Source organism: Staurois parvus, unplaced genomic scaffold (assembly GCF_062004578.1).
Source record: "Staurois parvus isolate SC_StPar_1 unplaced genomic scaffold, SC_StPar_1.0 ptg000602l, whole genome shotgun sequence".
In the NCBI taxonomy this organism is placed as follows: Eukaryota; Metazoa; Chordata; class Amphibia; order Anura; family Ranidae; genus Staurois; species Staurois parvus.
In genome coordinates this window covers 396,891-407,541 of record NW_028318398.1, presented here as the reverse complement: position 1 = coordinate 407,541, position 10,651 = coordinate 396,891, and the positions used below count along the sequence as shown (strand labels likewise).

The 10,651-nt window shown below is 45.8% G+C and overlaps 1 protein-coding gene across 1 annotated transcript in view; it reads right to left on the bottom strand.

The window, feature by feature from the left end:
* Nucleotides 1-252: 252 nt before the first annotated feature.
* The window catches only part of LOC149449820 (vomeronasal type-2 receptor 26-like), a 54,310-nt gene continuing 43,911 nt past the window's right edge, over nucleotides 253-10,651 (bottom strand). Inside the window, exon 6 of the mRNA XM_089692715.1 lies at nucleotides 253-1,157. Within this exon, the coding sequence (XP_089548841.1) occupies nucleotides 253-1,157 (905 nt within the window). The remainder of the gene's footprint in view (nucleotides 1,158-10,651) is intronic.

Sequence of the window (10,651 nt, the reverse complement as noted above, 5' to 3'; positions counted from 1 at the left end):
CCTGCAATGAAATTTCAGCAAAATGGACCTGCCTGCTGCATCATTTTTTCATTTTAATTTTCTAGGTGTCTTTGAATTCAGTCCTCCGTAGGTTACCCAGTCCATATCAGTACAGATATCCCGTATGATATTTTTCCCTATTGAGATCAGATGTGTTTTCAAAGTGTTCTTTTAATTTTTTTGAGCAGTGTATATATACACATACACACACACACACAGCAACTACTGTATACAAAACACTAAAAATATATATTATCCTCTGTTTTCAAACAAACCTATTTTTGTATTCAGGTCAGGTCTGAACTGAATTATATAACATTTTCGGAAAAATATACAACCAAGAAGTCCAATACTTGATGCCATTATAGCAAAAATCTCCACAGCCACCATGTCTTTCCCTTTAGTGCTCAGATAGGCCGGGATCATGGCAATCCAGACACTGCAGAACACCAGCATGCTGAAGGTGATGTACTTGGCCTCATTAAAACTGTCCGGTAATGTCCTGGCTAAAAAAGCTATAATGAAGCTCACAGCTGCCAGAAGCCCCATATATCCCAGGACAGAGTAGAAGCCGATAACTGAACCCTCATTACACTGAATGATGATCTTTCCCTGATAAGAGTGAGCATCTTCATCCTGGAAGGGGTGAGAAATAGACAACCAAGTGACACAGATTATGACTTGAACAAGTGAGAACACACAGATTATAAAATTTGGCAGTTTGGCTCCCATCCATTTCCTCCAGGGACTTCCAGGTTTGGTGGCTTTAAAAGCAATACACACCATGATACTTTTGGCAAGTAGAGTAGAGAGCGCAACTGAGAAGATGACACCAAAAGAGGTTACACGCAGCATGCAGGTTACATCGACTGGACGGCCGAGGAACAAGAAGACACAGAGGAAGCTCAGCATGATGGAGACCAGGAGGAGATAGCTCAGGTTCCGGTTATTCGCTTTAACAATGGGGGTGTCCTGGTAATGTAGAAATATCCCCAATATTAAACCAGTCAGAAGACAACAGAAGATGGAGACAGATGAAAATACTGCAACAATTGTATCCTCGGTGTAGGAGAGAAATTCCACCAATTTTGGAACACACCGATCCTTCTTCTCATTTGGCCATTCATCATCAGGACATTTCATGCAGTTTTCACTGTCTGCAGGAAGATCAATACAACACAATGAGCATCTGTGTCAAAGTTTCTAAGAAAATAAACACATATACTGTTTTAGCTCACAGCTAGCAATTTGATTTCCATCAGTTCATTGTGGGAGAGTAAATAGTATTTATATATTAGAGTTATGTTGTATTATAAATTAAGAGATATATCTTTAGCTTTATTTTTTCTCTGGTTCTATAGTTATCATGTAACATAAAAATAGGGTTGCTGGACCTCCTTGTATGTAGAGACTGGCTATGGCCAGTAGTAAAATATGAAAACATGAATGATGCTTTTAAGGAATTGCAAAGTATGTAAAAAAACAAAGAAGAATGTAGAGGAAATTTGTTATAAGCAGAAAAAGTAATAAAGGTGGAGTTTTAATTTAAAGTGTATGTAAACCTGATAATGAAATTCTCCTATCTGCTACCTTTTGGTCTCCTCAAAATATCATTAAAGAGAAGTGTGGGCTTGCTTTTTTTTTATTCATACTTACCTAGGTGGATGCAGCATCAGTCCGAAGCTACATCTGGCCCCCACTGGCTCCAAGTGTGAGAACTCAGCGACCACATGCTTGCCGATCGTTGAGTTCTCACAGCTGCATTGTCAGTCACCGCTGTTTGCTCGATCCCCCCCCCACACTCACTGGAGCGCTGAGCTGTGGAGGGGTGGGAGTGGCTGGTTAAGACTCTCAGTGCATTGCTGAGAGGCTGAGCCAGGTGTTGCTCCAGACTCTGGGGTGGATCCCGACTTTAAAGTCGGGATCTTTCCCCAGTCTGGACTGGCTGAGTGACTTCAGCTGACAGTGGACTTCTGCCCGCTGTCAGCTGAAAACTGGTCAAAGGAGTGCAGAATGAACTGCACCCTGTGATCCACAGTAGAAGTACAGCCAAAAGATCTTTGGCTGTACTTCTCTTCTCTTCTAAACAGCATCTTGGAATCTATCTGATCAATAAGTGCAAACAATACCCATCAATCATGTCAGACATATAGATGTGTCCTGCGTACACTTCCTGTGTTATCTTAAAAAGTCTAATTAGTCCTCCTAGTTTTTATCATAAGACTGTAGAATGCTTGGTTTCTGTTGTGAAGAAGTCCACAAAAATGCTTTGTGTTGTCAGCTCATGACAGGACTTAGAACCTGAGGGCATTTCTGTCAGATCAACAGGAACTTTGAACTGAGGGCTTCAACAGATCAACAGATCAACAGATCAACAGGTCCAATACCGGGCCAAGAGGCCCGGTATGGGACAATGAAGCAAAGCATACAGAGCATCCCAGCGTATGGAGAGATGGAACAAGGTGAAAAGGAGGCCAAATACACAAGAGCAAAAACGAATCCGTTTCGGGCATGACCACCATATATGCAATACATCTCCACGATGGCCACAACTCTGAAAGCATCGATCACAGCAGGCAGGGTTCGCCTGGGCCAAAGAAACCAGAACCCAATACCAATTAAATAAAACTTTGTATGCCGACTCCAGTGTGGTTGTATTAAATGAATATATGAGAGAGAAGTATGCGTTGAACATCTGTTCAAAGCTGCATAAAGAAGGGAAATAAGGCCTGGGGAACCCAGACGCTGTTGGCAAAGCTCTTCAAAGGCAGATTTCTGGTACAGGAAAGCAGAAGTGCTCTGCAGTGAGGTCAGCCAGTGCCGCAATTGAAGGTAACGAAAAAATTCTGCCGGGGGGATAGAGTAGGACACAGAGAGGAACGTCAGAGGAAGTGTGCAACATAGACAGTGGGGCAATCTGGCTCTCCTGATAATACTTAATTACATTAGGCACCCCAAGACCACCCTGGAGTTTGTGGACAAAAAGCGTATTTCTGGAGACTCTGGGGTGCCTACAGGCCCAGATAAAGCGCATAATCCTCGCTTGAATCAACTGAAGGAAATGAGGAGGAACATGCGCTGGAAGAGTGCGAAAATAGTACAACAATTTCGGCAGGATGGTCATTTTCACTGAATTAACCCGTCCTATCCAAGACAGGTGTGAAAATTGCCAGAAGTGCATAAGAGAGGATATGGAGCCGAAGCAATGCATAATAATTCACAGCAAACAACAAGACATAGGTGGGGTCAAGCGAATGCCTAGGTATTCAAGAGAAGAGGAAGCCCATTTGTAAGGGAAGTGGGATTGTAGGCGTGAAACCAAATCTGAGGTCAAAGTAATATTGAGTGCGACAGTCTTATCCAAATTAATTCGGAGACCCGAAATCAAGGAGAAGCGCATAAAAACCTGTTGCAAATTTGGAAGCTTCATCAGGGGAATAGTGAGAGTCAAGAGGGCATCGTCCACAAAAAGGTTCCACTTAAATTCCTGTCCCGCATATGGAACACCCGATATATTACAATCAGCCCAAAGTGCTGAAGCCAGCGGCTCAAGCGCCAGGAAAAGAGCACTGAGGACAGGGGGCAGCCCTGTCTCGTCCCTCTCCAAATAGGAAAGGAATCTGAGAAATACCCAGCGTATTTAACCAAAGCTGAAGGGGACGAATCCAAGGCTTGAATCCAAGAGAGAATAGAGTCCCCAAAACTCCAACGAGACAGCACAAACCACAGATATTGCCAGGATAGAGAATTAAAGGCTTTATATACGTCTAAGGACAGTAAGAATCCCAGGATTTTTTTCTGTTGTAGAAGGTGTTTAAGGTGGACCACTTTACGAACGTTATCACCCGCCTGCCTCCCAGGGACAAAACCTACTTGGTCCATGTGGACCAGACTACGCAAATATTTATTGATATGAAGACTAAGGATATTGCCCAATATCTTCAGATCTTCATTAAGAAAAAAAATGGGCCAAAAGGCTCGCGGTTCCTGCACACAATCTGTCGTTTTAGGAAATATGAGCCCTGAGCGCATCCGGAGACGGAGTAACTCATTGAAATAATCAGCAAAGAAGAGTGCCAACAGGGTCACAAATTTATTATAATAGAGACTGGAAAAGCCATCAGGACTGTAGAGATTTGATAGCTTGAAGCACTTTCTATATGGTTACACCAGCGTTGAGGGCCATCTGCACCGCCTCGGATAATCAACAAGCATCCGCAGAGGCCAGTAGAGAATAAAGATCCAAAAGATGGCGTTCCCACTTCCGTGCCGCCGCCAGCTGTAATATGGGACCCATCACCCTGGCTTTATGCGCCTCCCACAGGGGCACTGTTGAAGAGACAGATCCCGAGTTTTCCGCAAAGTATGTACAGTGATGGAAATAAGTATTTGCTCCCCTGCTGATTTTGAATGTTTGTCCACTCACAAAGAAATGATCAGTCTAAAAATCGAATGGTAGGTGTATTTTAATAACAGAATTTGAAGAACTTCCGGTTCCGGCACCGCATGAGGTATTGAAGGCATCCCGCGGCTCCGCAACATTTTGCATATAAATACAGCCTCCTGCACCGGAGGGCTTACCTGAACAGCACGGCAGTGCCCCCCTGCCTCCCCCGCTCCCAACCACCTATGGAGCGGTACTTGTGGCCGGCGGCACCCGCACAGGATCCTGCTCACAGAGGGACAGGTCTCCCATCCGTGCAGCCAAGATGGCCGCCACTGACCTCACTGCTGATAGCAGCTCCACAGCATCTGCTACAGAGCACAGCAGCCCCAGCTCTTCTCCCCTGATGGCCAGCATGGAGACAGAACGGGAGCCAGACCCAGATCCAGGGTCAGGACCAGGTAGGAGAGAGGCACAGCCGCCCCACACTCTCCTGATAGGGCGTGCTGAGCACAGTAGTCCCACGGATCAATATGAGCAAATTGCACAGGCTGTTGCTGCCCAAGCAACACAGCAGTAGACAGAGCAGTACATCAGGACATAGAGCAGCTTAGAAGAGATTTGGGAAAAAACACCAAACGCATAACTAAAGTTGAACACCGCCTCTCAGACTTAGAGGATGAGCTTCAAGCAATGCAGGCGCGGTCTACACGTCAAACGTGAGCAACAGACCAGCCTAAAAAAATTGGATGACTTAGAAAACCGCTCACGCAGGAATAATCTACGGGTTGTGGGCCTCCCAGAATTTTACAGTTCAGGTCAATTATCTGAAATCTGCTGTAAACGTATACCCGCAGCACTGGGAATCACGACACATTGCCAGGTCGAAAGGACACACCGATTAGGCGCCCCCTCAAATGATCGACGCATGCCGCGGTCTACAATTGTTAAGTATCTTAACTACGCTGACCAAATAGCCATTCTTAATTAATTTCGTAACTTTCTAAGTTCCCTGCAACTGGATGGTCACAAGCTTTTACTGTTTGCTGATTATTCGCCAGAAGTCTCCCACAAATGCAAGTCGTTCCAACAAATTTGTGCTACCCTATTTCAGAAAGGGGTAAAATTCACCCTTGCTTACCCCGCTACACTTCGCTTCACTACGCCTGCAGGGGAAAGCAAATTATTCGCACACCCAGAGGAAGCCATTCTATTCTTACAAAATAATTTACCTGATTTTACAACCACCATGAGATCTCGGCCCGCAAGATCAACGCAGTCCAAGAAAGGACCCACCAAAATGCCAGCGCATTAATAACACGTCAGCAAAGCAAAGACCACCCTGAAGGCCGAGACACACCTTACTGGAAAACTTATATACTGGTAGTCACCGCCTCATGCTCAAGCTTTTAGTTCAGTTATAATATTATTGGTTAATGACGCTGCTCAATCCTGTTCTCTTTGGATTCATGGGCTCTCTCTCATTCTTATTTACAATGATTTATTTACAATATGTATGCAATGTCTTATCATACTTTTGGCTGCTGCGCTACCGCAGATAATAGAGTGAGTTGATCCCTTTTTTCACTAATGGCCGATGCCTCCATAGGGGGCTCTTCCTTCCCCCTACCTGACAACGCAACTCCTTGGTACAGGATCCACACCTAATAATTTCCGGTAACGCAGGCTAAAGAAAGGAGATCACATGTGGAATAATTTGAAGTCCAAGTAACTATGCAGTTTATTGTTCTTTTCAGTTTTTCGATCGACCCATGTTGGGATGGTCTAATTTTTGTATGTTTTCCCCATTCTTCTCTTCTCTTCTTTCTCTTTGCTCTATCTCTTTCTTACCCGGAGACCCCACAACGCCCTTTCTTCTCACACAGAGCCAAGGGAGCGCAGACCATGAGACTGAGTTTGCGGATCTGCTGATCAGCAAGGACGATACTGATACCTTCCTAATCATCCTTGCATTTACTTTCCTATGCTTCATGTGATTTCATGGAATGTTAAGCGCCTGAGATTGCCTCATAAACGCATGGCCATTCTTCGCCATCTAAAACGCATGAACACAGACATCGCGTTCCTCCAAGAAACTCACCTAACCTAAACGGACTTTATGTGTATGAAAATATTATGGGTAGGACAAGTGCTGGGGTCGCCATCTCTCTCTGGCAAAGCAGGTGTACTCATCCTTTTTCATAAACGCCTCACACCCGACATTGTCACATTAGACACAGATGAGGAGGGCCGATACGTTGCGGCCCATGTCATGCTAGGTTCCTCTCCTTTAGTATTGGCCAATATATACGCACCAAACTCCTCGCCCAAACCTTTCTTTCAAGATCTGTCCTCAAAATTGTCAAATTTTGTGCACCTCCCTGTATTGTTGGGAGGAGACTTCAATCAATGTATGAACATGCGAGAAGACAGACAAAAACCTTTCACACCGGATTGTCCAGCTAACCCCACCTCCCCATCAACACACACGCTATTGAACAACTTCACTGAGTCTGTCAGGAATGGACTTGCCAATAGTGGAGGGACTCACCTGCCTTGTGGGTTGCAGTACCAGGGCTGGCCAGCGGGTGCTCTCAACAACCAGAGGTTCACTTCGGCAATTAGCCGTTACCTGGGGCTCATTGCAGGTGGTGTATTTAAGGGATGGCCAGACCTGCAGTCTGTGCCTTGGTGTGTGTTTTTCCATGGGCCTCTGTATCTTGTAACCTGCATTCCTGTTCCTGTTTCTGCCTGACTTGTTGCCGACCCTGCCTGATCCTGACCTCTGCTGACTTCTCCTGTTTGATCCCTGGCTTTTGACCCTGACCATTCTCTGCCTGACCCCTTGTACCTACCTGTACGTTAGTTGCTGTACCCGGCTCGTGAACTGATTACTCTCCGCCTGCTCCTCCTGTACCTACCTGCCCGATAGTTATAGACCAGGCCTGCCTGACTATGTTGTGCTCTATATGTGTATGTACCTGTGTATCTATATCAGTTTAGGTTTGGCTTTGTTTCACCTTGTTGTATGTATTTGTGTTAGCTTGGGGTTTGGTGCACTGCATTTATGTTTGTATTGTTAGTCTTAATAAATTGTCTTATTTATACCATATCTGAAGCTCGCGTTTCCCTGTGTCAGTCCACACACCTCTGGTCATACCCGGAGCCCTGACAGAGTCGTTACAGCTTACACACCCAGAGGAAAGGGATTTCACTTTCTTCTCTCCTGTACACCATACCCTATCCAGAATTGATTATTTCTTTGTTAATCACATACTCTTGCAAAACATCAAAGATTCTGAGATACATGATATAGCGATTTCTGATCACTCCTCGATTTCCATCTCCATACGTCACGCGCAAAATAACCACCACTCACACACCTGGCGTTTCCCCTCCTTTCTGGCACACAATTGGGACTTCCCCTGAGTATTGAATAATGCTTGGAGCGAGTTCTGTGAAACGAATGCGGAGCATAAAACAAACCCCAACCTCTTTTGGGAGATGGGCAAAGTGGTTTTACGTGGCAGAATCATAGCATTCACTTCCACCTACAAGAAAAACCTTCTCCGAAACTACTCAGCAGCCAGCCTCCGAATAAGACAACCGCAGCAAGATCTAGCAACTCTTAATTCCCACGAAAATAGGACTGCATGGTCAGAGGCTAAGCATCAATTTGACACATGGGCAGCTGCCCAAGGGGCCATACACCAATCACATACCGACCTGCAATTTCATAAATTCGGCAATAAGCCAGGCAAGTTGTTAGCAAGACTATGTAAAAAGCCATTTACTCCTACTCTTCTTACGTCTCTGAGAGGCGCGCAGAGAATACTGAAAAGCGATCCTCTAGACATTATATCTGTTTTAGAAAACTTCGACTGCAGTCTCTATGGCTCGGACCCTACAGACATCACTAAAGCTACCCCCTTCCTGGACCATGTCTCATCGCCACGGTTAGACCCCACCTCACTTCAAGCCTTAAATGCTCCTATTACTCTGGCGGATGTATCTTTAGCTATTAAGTCACTTGCAAATGGTAAAGCCCCGTGCCCCGATGGCTATACAGCCGAATTTTACAAATTAATGGCTGAAACCCTTTCCCCTACTTTACAATCGGTGTTTCAAACCATTCAGACAGGAGGAGACTACCTTCCCTCTGGCTCTCAAGCCCACATTAAATTGATTGCCAAAAAAGATGAAGACCCATTAGAACCTGGTTCGTATCGTCCTATATCCCTGCTGAATCTTGATGCAAAACTCTTGTCAAAATTTATCGCCTCTCGCCTAACAACTATTTTACCCACTCCTATTCATCCTTCCCAAGCAGGTTTTGTGCAGGGATGCTCAGCAGCCTCGAATATTCGGAAGGTGATATCCGCTCTGAATCAAGCCTCGAATGACACACTCCTAGAAGCGGCAATAATCTCATTAGATGCCGAAAAGGCTTTTGATAATGTTAGTTTTTAATTACTTTTCTTAGCGTTAAGAAAGTTTGGGTTTGAAGGCCCATTTACGCATCTAATCCAAACCACGTACTCCACTCCAACAGCCCGAGATGTCACATATCTAACCCATTCCTCTCCACAAAGGCACTAGACAGGGGTGCCCTCTATCCCCGTTACTTTTCAACTTGGCCCTAGAGCCAAACTCGACATTCAAATCGTTCCCAAACATATTACCTACTTAGGTATAAAGATAGGGAAGCCAGCTTCATCCTTATATACGATAAATTATACGCCAACGATTGCCAAAATTATTGGGGAATTGGATATGTGGAAGGACTTACCACTTTCACTCCTGGGCAGATCGCACCTTTTTAAGATGGTCAGCTTTCCAAAACTTCTCTACCCGCTCCAAACCATACCTCTCTTGCTTAAACACAATGACATAACGAGGCTAAATATGGCAATATCAACCTTTTTATGGAAAGGCAAACCTCCCCGCACAGCACTTGATAAATTATTCCTACCAAGATGCGAGGGAGGCTCCGGTCTCCCGAATATTCGCATCTATAATCTTTCCTGTTTACTTCAGATAGGCCTATACTGGCTCACCCAATCCTCTAATTTCTCTAATTATCATTTGGAATCTGCACTAGCATACCCTTATGATCTCTCTGCCTTATTACACTCCAATGTTAACTCTTTGCCACCCCACTTAAAACATAACTCACTCATTCACGACACCCTTATCACATGGAGGGAAGTCAGGCGTAAATTGGGGTCTCCCGTGGCTTTCACATTTTCTTCCTATTCATCATAACTAGAGATGAGCGAAGAAATGAAAAATTCGATTCGACTGATTCGGCGAATTCGTGGACAATATTCGATTCGAGTCGAATAAATTCGCTGTGAATTTAACTTAAAAAAGGGTGTTTCTAGGCTTCAGAGAGACTTAATATTAGTGCAGAACACTGTACCTTTAATTTAAATGCCCTTGGAGTCTGCTGGGGAAGAGAAATAATACTGTCAGTCAGTATGACATGCAGATGAGTGCCGTCGATCTTAGAATCACCGCACACTTCACTCATTTGGGCAGTCACGGGGCCAAAACCAGAGTGTGGAGCCACAGTGTGGCGGTGGAGGCAGCAGCAATGGGAGGCCATACAGCACCCTATGACAAAAATGGAAACCACCAGCAGTGTGAGGAGACCTGAAAGTGGCACATGGCAGAGTGTGGCGATAGAGACAGCAGCAATGGGAGGCCGTACAGGGACCCATGACACACTCTGGACCTGGCAGCAGCATGAGGAGGCGGTACAGGGGCCCATGACAGATTACGGGCCTGGCAGCAGCATGAGGAGTCGGTACAGGGGCCCATGGCAGATTACGGGCCTGGCAGCAGCAATGGGAGGCCGTACAGGGACCCATGACACACTCTGGACCTGGCAGCAGCATGGGGAGGCGGTACAGGGGCCCATGACAGATTACGGGCCTGGCAGCAGCATGAGGAGTCGGTACGGGGGCCCATGACACACTCTGGACCTGGCAGCAGCATGAGGAGGCGGTACAGGGGCGCATGACAGATTACGAGCCTGGCAGCAGCAACTTGGACAGGAGGACGTTCAGCTTCTGCACCGTCGGGTGCGTGCTCGCAAACTGTTGTCTCTTGGAAACGGATTCCAAGAAAGACTGCTGACGGAATCCGTGAAGAGGAGTAGCAGGAGAAGGAGCATCTGAACGAGCGGAATATGCCAACAAGCGACAACAGTGGCCCATGACAGATTACGGGCCTGGCAGCAGCATGAGGAGTCGGTACGGGGGC